A 20811-nucleotide genomic window follows, 5' to 3' on the forward strand; every position below is an offset into this window, starting at 1 on the left:
CTGTGGACTGAGCTGAGGACCCATTCCTTCTGCATGTAAGGAACACTAGGGCCATGCTAATAGGGGACTATACAACAGCTGGGGCCCAGGTAGGGGGACCAGCTGTCCCGGTTTTATAGGGACCGCCCTGATATTGGGTTTTTTTTTCCTTACATAGGCTCCTATTACCCCACTTGCTGTCTGGTCAGCCTAGGGCCGCCCAGGCCTGGTGGGGGTCTGCTGGACTCCGCCCAGTGTGTAGATAGGGCGGCCCTGCACTGCGACTCTACCAGGTAGCTCAGGGAAGGGGAGTAAAGCTTCCCCCGGCACCTCTGCTCACTGCCGCCCGAGCTGCCTTAGCCAGGGCAGCTGCTCCCCTGCAGATCCGTTGTCACCGGGCGCAGGGGCTCGCTGGCGCCTCTGCCTCACGGGACCCCATCCCCAGTGCGCCTTAGCGCCAGTCGGTCCTAGGGGGCGGCGGTGTAGAGTAGCTCTTTGACTACTTTCTTTCTGTCGTCTCTATGGCTCTTGAGCCGCTCTGCCCACTCCCTTCCTCTCGCTCGGTGGTGCAGAGACGGACCCAGTGTATACACAATGGGAGGAAGGCGGGCTGGAGAAGGGACCGGCGTCACGTGATCTTCCTGCGTTCTTTCCGCCCGCCATTTTACGTTGGGGTTCGCGGCGGCGCCATTAAAGCGGGAGAAGGAGGCACAGCAGCTAGGTCCGCCGCCTGGAGTACGAGCCCTCGCGGTCTTAGCCGGCAGGCGGAAGCGGGCATCCGCGCGCGCCGGTCTCGTGCTCGCCGCGGCTCGTAGGGCGCGGCAGCGTCATGTCGGAGCAGCAGTTCGGGGGGGACTCGGCGGCCGGAGCCGGAGGCGGCTCGGCGGAGCAGGCGGAGCAGCAGGAGGGGATGGCTGGGGCGGGCGGCGCGGAAGGGGGAGGCGGCGGCGGCGGCGGCGGAGGAGGAGGTGGTGGCGGCGGCGGTGGCGGCGGCGCCGAGTCGGAGGGAGCCAAGATAGACGCGAGCAAGAACGAGGAGGATGAAGGGTGAGTAACGGCCGCTCTGGGCGGGGAGGCGGCTCCCGGCCTGTTCCCCCCCCATTCCCCCGGCCGCGCGGTGGGGTTTCCCGCTGTTTACATCTCGGCGGCCTGAGGCCCGCAGTGACAGCCGCGGCGGCGGCCGCCGCCAACCCTGAGCCCGGGGGCAGTTTGCGCGGGAGCCCGGGATCCCTGCGTGCCTGTGGCGGGGCTGCCTGTCCCCGCCCCCGCCCGCAGCTCGGCGGCAGTAAAGCGCCTCGGGCCGCGTCGGGAGATGCCGCGCGATTGTCACCGCCCCTGCTCGACCGGTTCCCTCGCAGAGCGGTGCAGGCAGACAGCGGCTTGGTGTGTCTGCAAGTGGGAGGCGATACTGGCCCTGTGGAGGCTGGCTGGGACGCTGTGGGCCGCCCTAGGAAAGTTCAATAACTGCGCTAGCGACTAGCTAAACCGCTCCCAGTTCCCGCTCAGTCAGGTGTTGCCCGTAGGCGAGTGCTCCCCATAACTTCTCTTCCATGGGTTGGAGGATCGAGCCCCTAATCCTCAACCCCATAGGTACAGCAGGCCTTTTCCGTCCTGCAACAGCTAAAGGCACCTAGACACACTTCTGTCTGAGGACTTTTTACTCTGGCAGATCACGCCTAAGATTGCTATAACTGAACAGCTATCAAGCATACTTTCGGTTTTCAGTTTACTTTGTGCATTGACTGCATCAGTTACCGGCTAGTTCTGCTGTGAGCAGGGTTAGATAATGCAGTGCCACTGTACCTGAGTCTTGTTGCAATTGTGGATGACACCGTGATAAGACTAACTAATCTCAGGTTGACAGTGTTTAAGTGACTGCTCAGGGTCCCACACTTAGTTACTGGCAGAATGGAATCCAGGAGTTCCTACTTAATGTGCTCTCTCAGCTATTGTTGTGAACTGTTGGTATTCCTCTAACCCAGTGGTTCTCAAACTTTTGTACTGGTGACCCCTTTCACATAGCAAACCTCTGAGTGTGACCACCCCCCCCCCTTAAAAAAAAAAACCTTTTTTTTAATATTTAACACTATTATAAATGCTGGAGGCAAAGCGGGGTTTAGGGTGGAGGCTGACAGCTCACGACCTCCCATGTAATAATCTCGTGACCCCCTGAGGGGTCCTGACCCCCAGTTTGAGAACCCCTGCTCTAACCCATCTTCCCTGCACCTTCATGTTAGTTTGTACTCTGCCAGGTAAACTGCACCGAGCTGTCAACAGCTCCCAATCTCCTTTTTCTGAAAACCCCTTCCCTGATCTCACCCATCTCAAAATGTGGTATTTTCACACTTATTGCTGCCTTTAGCTTTAAAGGAGGTAATTATAGTATCTAGTGTGAAGTATACATTGAATCCCTATTTTAGGGTTTTATGCTCGGCTCATCATTGTAGTGCCTTCTAGGAAAAGTTAATAACAACAGCAAAGTCTTTAGTGGACTTCATGGATTCTGACTCTTCTCAGGATAAAAACTCTGCCTGGAGTATTTTTGTTTGTTTTTAGGCTTTTATTCTCATTTTTTAGGAAACAGAAATGGCATCTTAACTTAGCCAATCTGTTGTCTGTCGTTCAGTCACATCTGCTTTTCATTGCTGCCTGGAATAAGCATTCACTGCTTTTTTCACTTGTAAGCCATACAGAGGCAACCCAGCAAAAGTTAGATGGCTTATATTTCTCCTTGTGTCTCGACAGGAGTATTTGCTAAATTCTAATTGCACCATCTTTATTGTTGGTGATGGTACATAAGCCAAAAAGAACGTAGTTTTTATTTTGTGTTTTTTTTAATTGATTTTACGGGGCTTGTAGTATGGAACCTTACCAATGCCATTAGCGACTTTTCAGAATAGAATTGCACTCCAAAACTTGTACTGTTCAGAACACTTAAGAGTGTTCAAAACAATAGTTCTGAAACTATTCAAAACAATAGTTAAATCTAGATTTAGGGTCTGTGTGGATTGAGTGGTTGAGATTTGGTTGTGGTTAGGTAACACTTCTTAAGTAACCATAACTTTTCCTAATCAAGACAAATCTTTAAATCCATATTTAGGCTTGTAAATCAGTGGCCTATATTTCAGACCTGGGAGCCCGTTGCTGCTCTTGTTGAAGAGCATCTACTCAGTACCTCTGGAAAGTCGGGCCACTTCTGTTTAGGTACCTAACTGTAGACATTGATGTTGGAAAAATTTAGCCAATAATTCTAGTTGGTGAACAAAAAATTAGTCTTTGGGAAGGTGATATAAACATCAAGAAACTAAACCATAACAGAAGTGCAAGATTTTTAGTTGTATTACCAAGTGTGATACTATGGCATGCGCATAATTTATTACTGAGATGCAGTCTTGAGCTGTGAACATCCATCTATAGCCTATTGATATGGTACTGTGCTAATTGCTGTTTTAGCTTGTTTTTCCCTGTAATGTTTTTGGCCCCTTTGCTGGTATCATTTTAATGGCTGCTGTGGGCTCTTGCTCATCTTCAAGTTGTTTAGACACTTAAACATCTGTGCTTGATAGCTAGCTACAGTGATTACTCTAAAGTTTATAAAAAGTATAAATAAGTTAAAATTGTAATCCTAACAATTGCTGAAAATTGAATTTTGATCAGTTACTGTATTGGTTGGTTGTTCTCTAGCAATTCAAACTCCTCCCCATGGCTTTCTGAAGCGGCAGCGCCACAGCGGGAAGAATGGTAAAACTTTACATTTATTTCTAAATGCTCAAGGGCTCTGATAGCAATAAATTGAAAAGCATTGTGGGGGGCACCTGTCTGGCTTGTGCCACTAACTGGCAACTATTAATCCCCAGGACAAATTCCCGGTGGTTATTGCTTAAATATATAATAGGATATATGACCTGCGAAACTACAAAATTTTGTATGTGCAGGGTCTAATGTATAGGCTTAAAAAATTGTTACTTAAATGGCTTGTGTTCTATGATTATGTAACTGCCATTTAGTCAAACAAGATGCATTGTATTAGTGTTCTTTTATATTAATGGAGAAATATCTTAAATATTGACTGAGTGTTGTTAAATGGATATAATGTCCTTCTGATTTTCATCCTAATGCATTTACCTTTCTTTCATTTCCAAGTAAAATGAAGTGAGGTTTACTGAAAGTAAATCTTTTGTTTTAAATAGTACAAAGTGTTGGATTATAAGAGCCATCCTCATGGAAGAGGCAAAAATCTTACTGAATTTGCTGTAACCAAAGGTTGTCTTTTATTGCTTATGTGAAAAAGTTCTTAGTGAAGTCAGCCCTTAATCTTCTGAAGACAACTGCTAATGCTTGGTGTGAGATGAGACATTTTACCGTTAAAATTTTTAACTAACATTACATTTTAAAGCTTGCCTTGAATTAGCAAACCTTATATTATGCTAAATATTACTAAGTATCTCATTACAGTTTACCTTTAACTAGTAATTGAAATTAAATGCATCCAAAGTACCTTCAAAGTAAACAGTTTGATAAGTATACCTTCCAGAAATGTTAAATATGCTGATCTTTTTAGATTAGGCACTGAGATTACAGTGAAGAACGCCCTTCTGTTACAGTTGCCAGTATTCTTTCTGTTTCTGTACACAAGACAATAGACCAGGATTCATTGAAGTGTAGTCCTAAATATGTTTGTGATCTCCAGTACAGTTAGACTCTGCAGCAACATACTTTTCTCTTAAGTACCATCAAACCCTAGTTCAGAGGGGCTTCAATTAACTCAGTTTTCTAATTTGGAATGGCTCCCTTCCCTCCTGGGGGTGACATACCAGTCAAATGGTAGAGTAGAAGACAGGCCCATTGGATGAAGATAACTTCCCTATGGCAGATCTGTCTCCCGCCCTCTGCAAACATGCTTGGAAGCCTCCTGATTTCCTTCCCTGCTTCCACAATGGCTTGACTGAGAGCAGGGAGAGAAATCAGAAACAATATTTTTTTCCCCTTTAAAAAAACAAAACAAAACTCCAAACACTTTGTTTGGCATTGGCAAAGTAAATATTTACATTCCTGTTTTCCTTTTGACTTAGTTTTGATTTTTATAACTTAAAACAACTGTTATTTCTGCCATGTCCTTGCTGTTTAATGCACGCTCAGTTGAGGGTTGGGACTAGGTTGTGGATGATGTTTTGTGATTTTCAGCCTAGACTTTAAGAGTAACTTTTCTGAATGGTGTCAGAACATACCAGGTAATGCTTGCACTGTAACATTGCATTAATTCCCTCAGCTAACGAGCTTCAGGATGTTGTTGATCTAGTCTCCCAGAACTTTAACTGTGGACTTGAAAAAATCCACATGTCATTGTCTAGTAGGAAATTTCCTGACAGGCCTATCAGAGGAGGACCCAAGTACCAACAGTTTCTGCAGAATTTAAGCTTTCCTCTAAGCCAGTTCTACACATGGAAGGCTTTGTTGGTAAAATTATTCCAGTGCTCCACTTCCCCTGAGCAAAATTAGTTATAGGTCCAAAAGTGCAGTTTTGCCAGTATAGTTGTGTGTCACTCTCAAATCAAATCTCTCACCACCATAGCTGTTCTGGCAAAAGTTTATAGTATAGATCTGGCTTTAGTTTTAAGCTTTTGCAATTGTGAAAGTAACCTTCCAAATGTCATCTGGTTGTAAACTGATGAAGTATTGTTTTACCAAGTCTGTAGGTACAATTAAAGGGAGCTTGTAAACTTCAAATTTTGAAATTCACTACATTCCCAAAATTTCACTTCCAGATAGAATTTCCTTTAAAGAGCAAGTAAAAATAAAACTTCAGAAGGGCTCTTCTGCTCCCCCATTTACACAGCTGCCTTTTTTTCAGCAGGAGCACACAGAGGAGAAATAGTCCATAAACTAGTACTGTCAGATGCACCAAGTCGTCTAATCAAAAAAATGTGTGTTCTCTAACTTTTTTACGTAAATTAGACATTCCAAATAACTAGTAGGTTTAAAGACTTCCTGAGATTATTTTTTCCCAGGTTGACTGCTCCTTTAACAAGAGTCATCAGTTCTGCTGATACTCAAAACCTTGTATGCAGCACGGAAACGCTCAAGTAGCATGTCATCTTCGCATTACTGCTTGGGCAAGATCAGGGCAACAGCAGAAGCAAGCATTGTGGATATATTCATATGGGAGAATGATCCAAGGGGAAAAGCTGGGGTTGGTGAAGTTAGAGTAGCAGAGACTGAACCTGCCAGGTACCACAGACGCACCTGTTGTTGAGGTGGGAGTAGAGACCAAAAACTGATTTCCCTTCCAGCATCTTTAAATGTATAAGTCTCCACTAGTCAGAAGTGATTAATCTTTAAAAAAGAAAAACCCGCCTTCCAAGAAGAGGTCAGGAACAGACCCTGGCAAAAATATAGCGTGCACATCAGATTTCAATGGCTGCTATGTATGCTGAAATATTTTGATTAAGGCTTGCTTACACTTTGTCATGTGGTGTAATCATGTAAACTTATTATCTTCTTACCTATTTGCCTGTATATGTTAGAAATCTTGGTTTGTAAACTTAGCGCCTCAATGACTATGCTTTTCTTACTCAGACACCAAAACTCTAGGGTATGTTCTGAATTATTTGGCTACTGATTGACAGTCATAAACTCAGCCTTTAAAGGTAGACCCGTCACCTTCTTAGCTCTGTCTCGTCTTCCCCCCACCCCTTTTTTCAGTTATTTGCTCCATATTTTCTGCCTTTTTTTCCACTTCTGTACAGCTTTGAGTCTCTAATCCTTATGTTTTCTGGGATGTTTCCGGGATCTCTTCTCTGTAAAGGTTTCATGACATTGTAACCCTTCTTCTGAGAGCTGGAGAGACATGGCTTCCTCTCTGCCCTGTAAATGCTGCTTCTGCAATCTGAAAGTTTATGGGATGCATTTACATTCCACAGTGATTGGCTGCAGTGGTTTGCACCCAAGTGAATTGGCTGGCCAAAAATCCTTGTTGTTATGTCTTTCTCATTTCAAGCTCATGAAGTCTAAATTCAGAGTATAGTCTTGATTTGTAGTCAAGGTCTCTGAGTATGCCTCATGTTATCCACTTAACCACTACTGTGAGGGTGCATTTCTTGGGAATTAGTGACTATGTAGGAAGAGAGTATCAGCGGGGTAGCCGTGTTAGTCTGGATCTGTAAAAAGCAACAGAGAGTCCTGTGGCATCTTTAAGACTAACAGATGTATTGGAGCATAAGCTTTCGTGGGTGAATACCCACTTCATCAGACGCATGTCTGTGGGTATTCACCCACGAAAGCTTATGCTCTAATACATCTGTTAGTCTTAAAGGTGCCACAGGACTTTCTGTTGCTTTATGTAGGAAGAGGTGATGTTTCTACAGAGGATTGGTAACACCAAACCACAAGCTGATTACTAGGGCCCTACCAAATTCACGACCATGGAAAAACTCGTCACGGCCCATGAAATCTGCTCTTTTGTGTGCTTTTCCCTATACTATACAGATTTCATGGGGGAGACCAGCATTTCTCAGATTGGGGGGTCCTCACCCAAAAGGGTGTTGCAGCTGAGTTGCAAGGTTACTTTATGGGGGTCGTGGTATTGCTACCCATACTTCTGCGCTGCCTTCAGAGCTGGGTGGCTGGAGAGCGGCGGCTGTTGGCCAGCTGCCCAGTTCTGAAGGCAGCGCCCTGCCAGCAGCAACCCAGAACTAAGTGTGGCAATACCATGCCACCCTCACTTCTGCACTGCTGCCTTCCGAACTGGGCGGCCTGATAGTGGCGGCTGCTGACTGAGGACCCAGTTCTGCAGGCAGCAGTGCTGAAGTAAAGGTGGCAATGCCATACCATGCCATACTTACTTCTGTGCTGCTGCTGGTGGTGGCGCTGCCTTCAGAGCTGGGCACCTGGCCAGCAGCCACCGCTCTCACTCACAATAACATTGTGACCCCCCCCCAAACTCCTTTTTGGCTCAGGACTCCTCCAATTACAACACTGATATTTCAGATTTAAATAGCTGAAATCATGATATTTATTATTTTTAAAATCTTATGAACATGAAATTGACCAAAATGGACTGTGCATTTGGTAGGGCCATACTGATTACATAGGAAATGCTCTGCACTGAGGAAACTATTGATACTGTCATTCTTCCTAAAGGTATTTTGAAGGGTTTTTTTTGGGGGGGGGGGGGGGGGGGGGGGGGGTTGATTCTTCCTTGTTCATTGGTCACATGTTGTCAGTTGGCTTTATTCAGCACATCCAGAGAATTTGTGTTGTGTACGTTAGTGAGTTGGTTTGATACTGAATTTTTCTCTAGACAGTGCCCTTCTGAAGAGATTTCACTTTTCCAGAGGCCATATTGCTAACATTGTTCATTATTAAGGCTACCTTTATATTACGGTGGTCATAGAAGTCAGGGAAGCAGTGATTTCCAGAAACCCCCATGACATTCTCTGCTTCAGCCTCAGGGGTTATTGGACTCTGGAGCTGACAGCCAGCGGGGCCGTGGCAGGGTTCCAGCAACAGGTGACAGCAGTGACAGGCAATAGGGGGCCCCCTGCAGTGTTCTAGTGACAGGTGACAGACTCCTGAGGAAGCCCTCCTCAGGGTTCCAGCAACAGGCAACAGCCTCGTGCACGCGCCAGGTGGGATGCGTCGGGTGACTTGCTGGGGGTGTTCTGTTTTCTCTTTGGGAAATATGGTCACCCCACAGCTCCCAGCCACCATGGTGGTGGGGGAAACCATGAAGCCACAGCAGCAAAAGTTACAGACAGGTCACAGCTTCTGTGGATTTTTGTTTGTTGTCCATGACGTGTCTGTGGCTTTTACTAAAAATAACCATGACAAAATCTTAACCTTATTTATTGTACCTATAAAATATATTCCTGCAGGCTCTTTCATTGGCAGTGAAGGCTTTTCTGCCTTATTAGTCTTATGAAATTGTTCCATTCTTACATTACTGCATCACAGGCCACTATGTACGTTACTGGCTACCCACTGTACAGCAGGGTGGTTATATACAGAAGTCCATTCCATAGCTAGCATAAGGTCTTTTAAACTCTGTGGTGCTGTCTAATTCCACTCAACTTTAACATTTGGGTTTATTAAGGCTTCATTTCCCCCGGAGATACTAAACACCTTTAGCTCCCATTGACTTCAGTTGGTAGTGTGGGTACTCAGCATGTGTGTTTTTAAAACAAACAAACAAACAAAAAAAGGTTTATATTCTCTGAAACTTCAACATGCAAGTTGCCACTTCTAAAACCCAATGTTGTGTAACTGGGATAATTTTTACAAATACAAAATTTCCTGGACTTTGGCTGGTGGGAATAATGTACTATCTTTTTTTTAAGATAAATCCTGTGAACTGTTCCAGTTGTATTCCTACCAGATACCACCTGTGAATCACCACAGTTAAGATCAGTTCAGGGGCTCAAGCTGGTTGTGGTGGTACTCATCTCCCAGTTTGGCTGATAGAGAGAGCCTGGCTTTTGAGGCACATTGTAAAGTCTCTCTGTTTCCTCATACTTTTGAAGAGAAAGGACTTGATGGGGCACTTGGGTCTGGGCATGAGTGTTATGACAAACACAGACATCCAGCACTACCACTAAATTCCTATTTTAAAAATAAAATTAATAATCTTTACAAATAAAAATAAAAACAAAACAAACAACCCAAAACTTAACACAAGCAGTTTTTACACCAAGGGACAGGAGCCATAGCCCCCAAGAAGTCCACTAGGGGATTTATTGTTGCTGTTGATTTTAAGTGGAAGATTCTTAGATACTACAATGATGCGCAGCAGTATCAAATCCTGCAATAGATGGCTATTAGCACTTGAGTTGGAAGTTGGTTGATTTTGCTGGGTAGATTGACATGAGCTCTTGCCTACCCAAATAACATTAGTGACTGGGCTGGGTAGTACCAACAGCATCAAGCTCATGTCATTAGTGAATTTTTCTCAAGGCTTCCCATATTTAACCTATTTTAAATGGAGCATTTCATACAGTGTATTTCTATATCAATAATTCAATAACTTTATTACAAAATTAACTTATCTCCCCCCATCCTGCTATTTTAAAATTAATTTAAAATGCTATAGCATAATTATCCATTCCAACACTTGAAAATCATTTTAATAGCCAATTTAAACTTTGAGTCCTTAAGATGGATCGCAAGTGAAATTCACTTTTAAATGTGTACATAGTTAAAATCTTTTAAATTCAAACATCTAACTTTAAATTAATTTTAAAATAGCAGGATGGGGGGAGATAAGTGTAGTGTTCATCTAATATCCTATGTAGCCAAAGGGAATCCTCACAGTGGCAAAAATAAGGTAGATCTGGGTATTTTCACTGCTCATCAAACATATTTAAACACTGAGAGAAATACAAAAGCCCAGATTCCAGGTTACTTCCCTTCTGTGTGAGTAGAGTAATTTGTCCCCAACCTGGTAGTTTTTGTCTAGGAACTTAAGTCGTGGCAAACCAGACATATTTGTGCCTGTCCAGCCCAGACTGGCATATACGGCTCAGTGGGTAATCTGCACTTATTTTGTGTATTTACTTTGAAAAGTAACTATGGAATAACGACAACTTAATCAACATTTGATCCCCTGTGAGGCTGAGTGCAATTGAAAACAGAATGTGGCTCGAAGGATCTTTAGTGGTGGTGATGTGAAGTAGGAAGAATCATCGTTGTCTTCTCAGCCCCCACATTGAGTTTGTAGGGCTGGCAGCTTAATAAGTCTTATTTGTAAACTAAATAAATGACGGACACAAATATGGAACTCAGAATGTCACTTTTACATAGATTTTTCAGGGCATATTTGCACTTGTGACAAATTTGACCAGGACCACTTTCTGAAATGTAGAGGGATGATCAGATATATAAAGGGGTATTGCTAATAGTATCCTACCAAAGTTCCCTAATTGGAAAAATGAGCTTTGATGGGGAAAAAAATCCTGTATGTCAAATTTTAGAACAGATATTAACAAATTAATAATCTTGTCTTTACAGGAAAATGTTCATTGGAGGCCTTAGCTGGGACACTACAAAGAAAGATCTGAAGGACTACTTCTCCAAATTTGGTGAAGTCGTAGACTGCACTCTGAAGTTAGATCCTATCACAGGGCGATCAAGGGGTTTTGGCTTTGTACTTTTTAAAGAGTCTGAGAGTGTAGATAAGGTAGTGTTATTCTCTAATCTAATTAATTCATTTAATCTTTAAATGAACAGTAAAGAAACTCAGTAATAAGGTTCGTGTGTGCATCTTGTCTACGTGATCTATTAAAAAGATACAGCTTTGAGAAGCAATATTTTTCCAGAGGCTGCTTTTTGAAATGCTTTTACTTTAACCATGTAGCTGACCTGTCCAACTCATTGGCAATGAACAACATTTCTTGAAGCATGGTCTCATGTCCTTCACTGCAAGGAAATCTCTCTCAGCATGTCAGGCCTTGGTCCTTGTGTACACTACAGTGGTAGCTTGATGTAATCTCCTTTACATTGACCTAGCTATGGAAGTGTCTTCACTTCCATTTGGTGCCCACCAACGTAAGTGCCTCTCTACGCCGATTTAGTAACACCACCTCCCCAAGCAGTGTAGAGTAACAGTCGATGTAATTAAGTTTGATGCAGTGTCAGTGTAGACACTGCATTGCTTACCTCAACTGTTACTGGCTTTCAGGAGCCATCCCACAATGCCCTACACTGACAATAGAATTGTTACAACGCTCCTGGTGAGGGGACACACTGCTGACACACGGAGCCAAGTGTGTGCACGCATAAGCGATTTAATAACTGCAGTCGCTGTATGCCAGTGTAAGTTAGGTGGACATAATTTTGAAGTGTAGACAATACCTCAGACACTACAGTATTAAATGCTATTGAAAAAACCTTAGATATCCATAAGGCCCTTCATTTCTGGTTTTTACTAAAAAATTCCTGGGTTTTACAAAAGCTATTTGGTTTATACACCTCTACCCCGATATAACGCTGTCCTCAGGAGCCAAAAAATCTTACCGCGTTATAGGTGAAACCGCGTTATATTGAACTTGCTTTGATCTGACGGAGTGCATAGCCCCGCCCTCCCGGACCGCTGCTTTACCACGTTATATCTGAATTCGTGTTATATCGGGGTAGAGGTGTACCAATTTTCACCTGAATATTGGATCATTCAAGTACCTGAAAATACGACTGTTAAGAAAATCCAATACATTGTTAGGTAGATGTGTTTGTTAATAATAAATTAAAAAGACAAGGTTAGTGAGGTAACATCTTTTATTTGGCCAGCTTCTGTTGCTGTAAGACAAGCTTTTGAGCTTCTCTGTGTATTAGCACTTCTCTCTTAACATCCTGGGACTAACATGGCTACAACTACACCGCAAATGATAATAAATTAGTCTAACTCTAAATGTGAGGTTCTGTTAAAGCAATGTAATTTAATGTTGTGGAAAATATATGCACATGCATATGTGCTATTAATGCACTGTTCCTGAAATAAACCACAGTATTAAACTGTTTTTGCACTCTTTCAATACTCTTACTTTTCTCTGTTTGTTGCCTACCTGGTCCCACGATGTTTACCCTCAAATTTACCCAAAAAATGGAAGTCAACTTTTTGCACCAGTTTTCACCCATTTTTAATTTTTTGTAATAAAACTGATCAAGTTTTGGGAAATTTATAACAATATAAAAAACAAAGGACCTTGGATATCCAGTACTGTGGAACCGGTGCTTGGCAAGAATATTGGAGCTTACCTGGTCTAAACAGATGGTAGTTCGCAAACTGTAAAGCGGTTTGATCTTTTTCAAACTTTCTTTTAGGGTGCCTTCTTTGAATACTGTGTCCTTGACTTTCTTTTATGGCACTCGGCTCCAAAGTGATAAGTGCTTAGATTTAGAGTTTGTGGAGGAAACACATAGTGTATATTGGCCAATATTGCAGATCTGTTACTCGATTGTGCAATTATAAAAGTGCTCAGTTTATGCCCATCTTTAGTTAATGCTGTGTCTTTAGCATCTTTATCAAAAACTGCAGTAAAGTATTTAGTTAGTTTGAAAAGTCAAAATGTTGTTAACTTCAAATTTTATAGGTCATGGACCAAAAAGAACATAAACTGAATGGAAAAGTGATTGATCCGAAAAGAGCTAAAGCCATGAAAACAAAAGAACCTGTTAAAAAGATTTTTGTTGGTGGACTATCTCCAGATACGCCTGAGGAGAAAATAAGGGAGTATTTTGGAGGTTTTGGTGAGGTATGTGATAAAAGCTGTTTAATCTAGTTCTATTTTGAGTAGCTTCTGACATTGAAACATTCTAACTTTGACAGTGGTGGTACTGCTTTAAAGCATGGTTTTAAAATGTTGAGGCTTCACATCATTTGCCTGGCCAGTGTATACTCTAGACCTAACTACAGAGTGTTTGAAATTTTTTAGACTAAGTGGAAATCTAATCTTGGTTTCTAAAGCATTTCAGATTTGCCTTGAAAATCCTCTTCACCCAGTGGGCTAAGACCTTTTTTTTTTTTTTTTTTTTTTTTTTGAAAGGGGAGTAAAATACTTCTGCTTTATTTTCTAACTTTATCTTCAGGGTAAATGTAGGCAAAAGTATCTTTTGTGCTGGTGAATCTCCATAAATTCTATAAAGCTGGCTTAAATGGCTGCCTATTCCCCACTGACCTGGCAAATCCTGCTAACATGAATCTTTCAGCCCACGTCAACACAACGGTCAAGAAACCTGGTCACCAACTGGTTGTGCTCTACCCTGATTACAAATGTAGTTCCACTTCGTAATGTACTGTGGACCTTAACTGGTCTGTGTTAAATTGAAATCTACTTTGTAACTTGGGTAAGGAGATATGTTGGACATTTCCTTACTTACATTGGTATATTTGCAGTCAAGTTCTTAAACTCAGGATCTAAAATTGTTCTTGTAACATGGTTTTAGTGCCAGGATTGGTAATATAGGTGCCATGAAACTGGAACTACATTTCCTGGAAATTAGGAATACTTGACTGAAAAATACTGTGAAGCAAATCATGCTGATGTAATTATTGAATACTCTTTAAACATGTAACTTAAATTTGAATGTGAACATGAAATATATAGGTATATATTACTTACAGTTTCCATGTATGGTGAGAGCAAAATGCCTGTGCATGGAAACTTGCTACCTGCACATATTGGTTAAATAAGTTCAGTTAAATAATATGAGCTATGCAGATGTAACTTTGTGATTATCTGATTTTAAACATAGTAAAGTACGGAGGGTTGTTTGGTAAGAATGACATTGAAATATGCTAATTTGTTTTCACCAGGTGGAATCTATAGAGCTTCCCATGGACAACAAAACCAACAAAAGGCGTGGATTCTGCTTTATTACTTTCAAGGATGAGGAACCAGTGAAGAAAATAATGGAAAAAAAATACCACAACGTCGGTCTTAGTAAAGTATGTTAAAGTCTTACTAGAGGAATTTTAAATTGCTTGTTGTAACAGAGCAAATAAGTTCCTGTGTATGGAATACATTAAGAGCTGCCTCCATTTTATTTGTGATAGTATCCTGGACATGTATGGTCTGGACATGTATGGTCTAGCTATAACAAAGTATTTTAGCTCATCAATGTTTTATTATGTAAGCACCAAGTGTGCCTAGATTTTTTGATGCATGTTGGGAACCATTGTTCATGTCTTCCTCTGGAACAGAGACTCTGGACCCTATGCCACTCTTGCTTCCAACAAGTTTGTGGCCTTAGACACTTTATCATCCTTTTCATTCAGGGATATGGCAACAGCACACTCATTTATCCCCAAAGCCCTGAATTCCCACTGGTAGGGCTCAGTGCACAAACCTTCTCTCCTCCCCCCCCCCCCCCCCCCCCCCCCCCCCCCCCCCGCCCCGTGAGACTTACATTTCATCCCCTTCAGGGCCCACTACAACCTCCTTTAAGAACCTTGGAATCTCTCCCTTCCACAGCCTTCTTTGCCCTCTTCTACCACATATATGTTATCTATAATTTTGGAATGGATTGTTTCTTTGAATCAATATCATACTTGCATCCTAGTTTAACTCTTCAACCACTTGGAAATGCTTTCTTGTTAGTAAAATACTTAAGTGGAATATAAACCAGTGAAAATTGTCTTAAACTGGTACTAAAGCAAAATGGAAACGTGCTTATTAGCATATCCTGGACTATATAGTTCAGAAATTGCATCACTTGTGTAAGTATGGCCAATAGCAAAAATAATGTAAAAATGAAAGCTTAAGTTTTACATGACTGTTTATATACTGACAGCTGAGTTGAGCTTTCAAAACGTAATTGAGTAAAACTACTGATGCTTTCATAATTCAAATCTGGTCCAAACTTTCTAAGGCTATACAATTTGTAAACCAGATGGAAAAACTGAAGTATAGAAATAAAATTTAATCTAAACAATTCCTTTAAGAATTAGTGTCTATACCAGAAGTGATTAAACAGTTTGTCACTGAATGTTCACACGCTATGAACTAGAGTAGGTAACTGTTTAGGTTGACGTTATTTGTTGTTTTTCATAAGTCTCCAGTGTGACTATTTTTTTATTCTACGTTCATCTATTAACTAAAGTACTAACTTACAATCAGTTGGCTATAAATTACTTTAAAGACTGCTTTTTTTCCAATTAGGTTTGATTTTAACTTTTGGTCTTCTAGTGTGAAATAAAAGTAGCCATGTCAAAGGAACAGTATCAGCAGCAACAGCAATGGGGGAGTAGAGGAGGATTTGTTGGGAGAGCCCGTGGAAGAGGTGGTGGTAAGTTTGTGCTTAACTTTTTTTTACTCATTTTAGAAAGGTGTCTATATTCTTTCAGTATTCTAATTTTTTGGCAATTTACTACTGTGCTTCAGGCCCCAGTCAAAACTGGAACCAGGGATATAGCAACTACTGGAATCAGGGATATGGCAACTATGGCTACAACAGCCCAGGGTACGGTGGCTATGGAGGATATGACTACACTGGTTACAACAACTACTATGGATATGGTGACTATAGCAGTAAGTACTGAGCTTTCTATATAAAGTGTTATCTGACTTCTGTTTTAAACTTGTACAGTGAGAAGGGATGTCAGATGACTTGAAGTACCCTACATGGGTATTTTAAATCTTGTTTAGTGTTTAATCTCTTGGAAGCCGGAATCTAAAATGTATCCATACCTGTGCTCACTCCCCTGATCTCATAGAAACCTGTTTTTTGGCTTGATCTTGAGTTATTGACCTTTAGTACTCATGGCAGCAGTCGACCATATGTGTTGCTGGTATGCACATGGGATATGCAGGTTTTTTCAGTGACTATCCCTTCATTTTGACGACTTCTGTACATTCCCCCTTCTGTTATATGCCACCTCTGGTGTTGAACTGTGAAACGCCTTGAAAAGCTGTGCCCATTGGAAGATTCACAAGAGAGCTCGCCCTATTTTATAGGGAGTGCAACCTCCCAGTTGCCTCCAATTATCTGTCACCACAGAGAGCAAACGGAACTTGCTTTTGTGTCCTCACACTAAATCTTCACTTAGCCTACCCTCAATCTTTCTTTACTAGCTTTTAGTGTGGTATAGGTTAGTTCCGTGTAGATTACCCTTTCCTTAGCCTTTATTGTGACTGTGTTGGGCCCTAATCCCCGCAGGGGCTTTAAGATTTGTACCCACTTTTGGTGCCTCCTGTGCCTGGGTGAAACCCATTTGGTAAAGCCAGAGTATGGTCTGTTGCACATTCACTTCATGCACCAGATGTGGGAGACGTGAGGTTCCAAGCTCATCTGGCTTCTCACTGCCTACAGCCTGATATCTTGATGGGCCCATGAAGGCTACCAAGACCAGCCTCTGTGCTGAGATCCTCTGACATTGGAGCCAAGATGTTGGAGCCAAGATGCACTGTGCCACTCCAGCCTTAATGCCATGTTCTACCATAGATTCAAGGTTATAATTTCCTCTGTGCTCTACTAGGAGCAAATCCCTCATTTAGCATTGAATACATCCAAAGTGGCACTGAAGACAAGATCAGTGCCTTCTACCAAGACCTCAATAGCCTTGTCACTAACTCAGGAGGTGCCAACCTCAGTACCTGTTCCATGCTTGGCACCATTGCCAAGATAGTTTCTCTTTTTTTGTACTCTGACTCATGAGTCACTTGAAGATTGTTGAGCACCACTGTCACCTCTTCTGCACACTCCTCTGGAGCTGGATGCTCCAGCATCAATTAACTTGGACTCCTTGCAGTTTAAGTCCCCATAACTGCTTCCATCTTTGTTGGAATGGGGTCCACTTGTTGACACTACTAGCCACCCTAATGCTTGCTTTCCCGCAAAAGAACAAGTGGATACAAACTGGCCATCAATAAGTTTAGGCTTGTAATTAGACACAGGTTTCTAACCATCAGAAGAGTGAAGTTCAGAGTTTTTTAGCCTGCTTTTTTGACATCCTTTGTCCTTGTCCTGCTGTGCTCACTTCTTCCATTTCTTAGAATCGTGAAATCTGTCATTTCATCACTTTCACCCAAGTTGCCTTCCACCTTCAGATTTGCAACCAGTTCCTCCTTGTAGGTCACAATCCAAGTCTAAAATGGCTGTTTCCCCGGTTACTGCCTCTACTTTCTGAAACAAAAAGTTTTCCCCAATAGATTGCAAAAACTTACTGGAAATTTTGTGGTTTGCGGTATTATTTTTTCAATAAATGTCTGGGTAGTTAGTCCTCCATTACTAGCAGGTGTGTTGTTTTGGATATTTCTGTTCTTGAAATGCCTAATCCACCTCCCCTTCCTAATTTGATCCCTATTTCCTTTCCCCACCCCCTTTATTTTTACCCAGAGACTTCCAACTGGTCTGCCTCTAACCTCCTGCACCTCACAACAAGTGTATATGTTCTGATGTATAATGCAATACCTCCTCCCTTTTCCCCTGCTTGTTCTTCTTGAACAAGCTATACCCCTCAATAGCAGTATTCCAGTCATGAGATTTATCCCCCAGGCCTCTGATGCCAGTTGAGTAATTTTGCTTATGTACTAATACCTGTACTTGCATTTGTGTATAGATATCTATTAGAATGAGCAGATTCTGATTTCCCTCTTGTTGTTCCTATGACCCTAGTGTAATTTTCTGTGTCTTCTCCCCATCATCTAACCCCCTGTCAAGGTTGCCTTTCTTAACCTTACCTGTGGGCTCTTGTCATCTGCCTCATTTGTATTAAGGACAAACCCTACAGTCTCCAGGTTCCTTAAGGGCATGGTAAATGCATTCACCCCTTCTTCCCTCCCCCCATTAGGGAGTCTCTGCCCTCATGGAACTTAAATCTTTTCCTAATGAAGCTAATGGGCCTTCCTTATGGGACTTTTGCTCAGTGGCTCTCAAACTTTCATACTGGTGACCCCTTTCACATAGCAAGACTCAGAGTGTGACCCGACCCCCCCCCCCCCCAATTTTAAAAAAAATTCATTATAAATGCTGGAGGCAATGTGGTGTTTGGGGTAGAGGCTGACAGCTCGCGACCCCCCCATGTAATAACCTCATGACCCCCTGAGGGGTCCTGACCCCCAGTTTGAGAATCCCCTGCTCAAGCCTCTCTCAAGCATCTATCCGTCTAAACTACTTTCTTGATAGCAAATATGTCTGCTTAGTGTTTTGGTGGCTGCTCCACCTTGTACTGTGGTCAGCTAGGCCCCATCCCAGCTTCATGCCTTGGGTCTCTGATTTCCATCTCTCTCAATGCATATCCCTCCTGGCAGTCTTGTTGAGACATCACTTCCATCCAGGGGAGGCATGGCCTAGATGCAGAAGGGGGGGTGCTCTCTTTTTACCTGGAAAACACTAAGCTCTTAACCTATTCGATTTTTTTGTAACATATGGGGGGAGATGCCAGGGAGAACCCATCACCAGCCAGACTTTCACACTGGATTAGCAGCTGTAGAAAACATTGCTGCATCTTAGCTAGGAAGTTAATGTTTCCTGATTTTAAAAACCAATACCATGGTAGCCACTGTAATATCAGTGCTAGACCTTAGACATGCTCCTCTAGTGGAGGTTTGCAAAGTGGACTTTGGTGCACGCTTCCACTAGGTTCTGCTCCTTAAAGTTAGCATTATGCTGTGATGCCCAATTTGTTCTGTAGCACTGCTATCCTATTTAGCTTAGAACTCCTTGACCACTGTTTACCTGGTACAGCACTTCTTTCTAATCCCACAAGTGGGAATGTGCACAGGTCCTACAAGAAGAGAGAGGATACTTACTAGTAACTGTTCTTTGAGACTTGCATCTGAAGAAGTGAGGTTCTTACCCATGAAAGCTTATGCTCCCAATACTTCTGTTAGTCTCAAAGGTGCCACAAGACCCTCTGTTGTTCTTTGAGAGTTATCTCTGTGCATTCACACTACCTGCTGCCTTTCCCTCTGCCTCAGAGTTCTGTGTAACTTCAGAACTGTGTCCTTTAAGAGAAGAAACTGAGGCGGTGCACTTCTCTAGAGTTAGGGTGACAACTGTCACTGACCTGAGATCTCTTGTGTTATCCCCTCAATATACACTGCTTTTCAAGGCAGTTCCACAACTCAGTGTCATAGGTGCCATATCCCACGAGTGTGAATGCATAGTGGTGATTCTTGAAGAATAGCAGTTACTGGTAAGTAACTTCTCTGTCCTATCAAAGATCTTAAAGAATGATTTTGGGTGGGTGTTCATGGATCCCTTTATTCCACGAAGGTAACATTCTAGCATCATCCTGCTTAATGTTCAGCACACACAACTGCTAGATGAGAGTGACTATGTGGATGACTCGCCTTTGGCTTGTATCAAATCTAGTTTAAGGTCTTTGGGAGTGAGCTACTTTCCCATTTCTGGCTGATAAGAAATGGGATAAGAAGCTGTGCCTGAAGTTCAGATCAAAAAGAAAACTTCTGATCTTTGCAAAGGGAAGCAATTTAAATAGAAAGGTTGACTGCTTCATTCGTGTGTTGCTCCCTACTGAAAATGCATGTGGTATTGGACTATAAGGTGGATAGAGCTGGCTAGATCGTCAGGCTCAACAGGTAGTGATCAATGGCTCCATATCTAGTTGGCAGCCGGTATCAAGCTGTCCCACCTCCCCCACAGCCTCAGCTCGCTCGCTCCGCTGCCGGCGCAATGCTCTGGGTGGCGGGGCTGTGAGCTCCTGCGGCAGCGCAGCTGCAGAGCCCGGCCTGACCCGGTGCTCTGTGCTGCGTGGTGGCGGCGGCAGTGGGGCCCAGCACCAGCCGGGCGGCGCAGCTGTAGCGCAGCCAACCACCAGTGCTCCAGGCAGCGCTGTAAGGGGACAGGGAGGGAGCAGGGGGGGTTGGATAGAGGGCAGGGGAGTTTGGGATGGTGGTCAGGGGACAGGGGTGTGGATGGTGGTCGGGGGGGAAACAGGGATGAATGGGGGCAGGGGTTTCAGGGGGGCAGTCAGGAAGGAGGGGGGGGGTTGGATGGGGCGGCAAGGGGGCAGGCAGGGACAGGGGTTCCATGGGCAGTCGGGACAGGGAGAAGGGGTGGTTGGATGGGGCAGAGGTCCCTAGGGGGGCCGTCAGGAATGAGAAGAGGGGTTGGATGGGGTGGTGAGGGTCTGGGGCAGTCGGGACAGGGAGCGGGGTGTGTGTGGATGGGGCAGGGATCCTGGGGGGGCCCATGACCCCCTCCCTTAACCGGCCCACCATACAATTTACGAAACCCGATGCGGCCCTCAGGCCAAAAAGTTTGCCCGCCCCTGACCTAGGGGTTCCTGTGAACAAGAAGCTGGATATGAGTCAACAGTGTGCTCTTGTTGCCAAGAAGGCTAACGGCATTTTGGGCTGTACAAGTAGGAGCATTGCTAGC

At 43.3% G+C, this 20811-nt stretch overlaps 1 protein-coding gene across 3 annotated transcripts in view; it reads left to right on the top strand.

Annotated features, from left to right (window-relative positions):
- The first annotated feature begins 627 nt into the window (after window positions 1-627).
- Window positions 628-20811, top strand: part of HNRNPD (heterogeneous nuclear ribonucleoprotein D) — a 23155-nt gene continuing 2971 nt past the window's right edge. For 2 of the 3 annotated variants that reach the window (XR_008445044.1, XM_054029490.1), the window contains exons 1-7: window positions 628-1026; window positions 3664-3720; window positions 10981-11149; window positions 13059-13220; window positions 14282-14413; window positions 15654-15753; window positions 15849-15995. Coding sequence is in view for 2 of the 3 variants with exons in the window: in XM_054029490.1 (XP_053885465.1) it covers window positions 809-1026; window positions 3664-3720; window positions 10981-11149; window positions 13059-13220; window positions 14282-14413; window positions 15654-15753; window positions 15849-15995 (985 nt within the window). In the remaining variant the exon portion in view is untranslated. The remainder of the gene's footprint in view (window positions 1027-3663; window positions 3721-10980; window positions 11150-13058; window positions 13221-14281; window positions 14414-15653; window positions 15754-15848; window positions 15996-20811) is intronic. The other variant, XM_054029491.1, reaches the window with a different exon arrangement.

This window comes from Malaclemys terrapin, chromosome 5 (assembly GCF_027887155.1).
Source record: "Malaclemys terrapin pileata isolate rMalTer1 chromosome 5, rMalTer1.hap1, whole genome shotgun sequence".
Lineage (NCBI taxonomy): Eukaryota > Metazoa > Chordata > Testudines > Emydidae > Malaclemys > Malaclemys terrapin.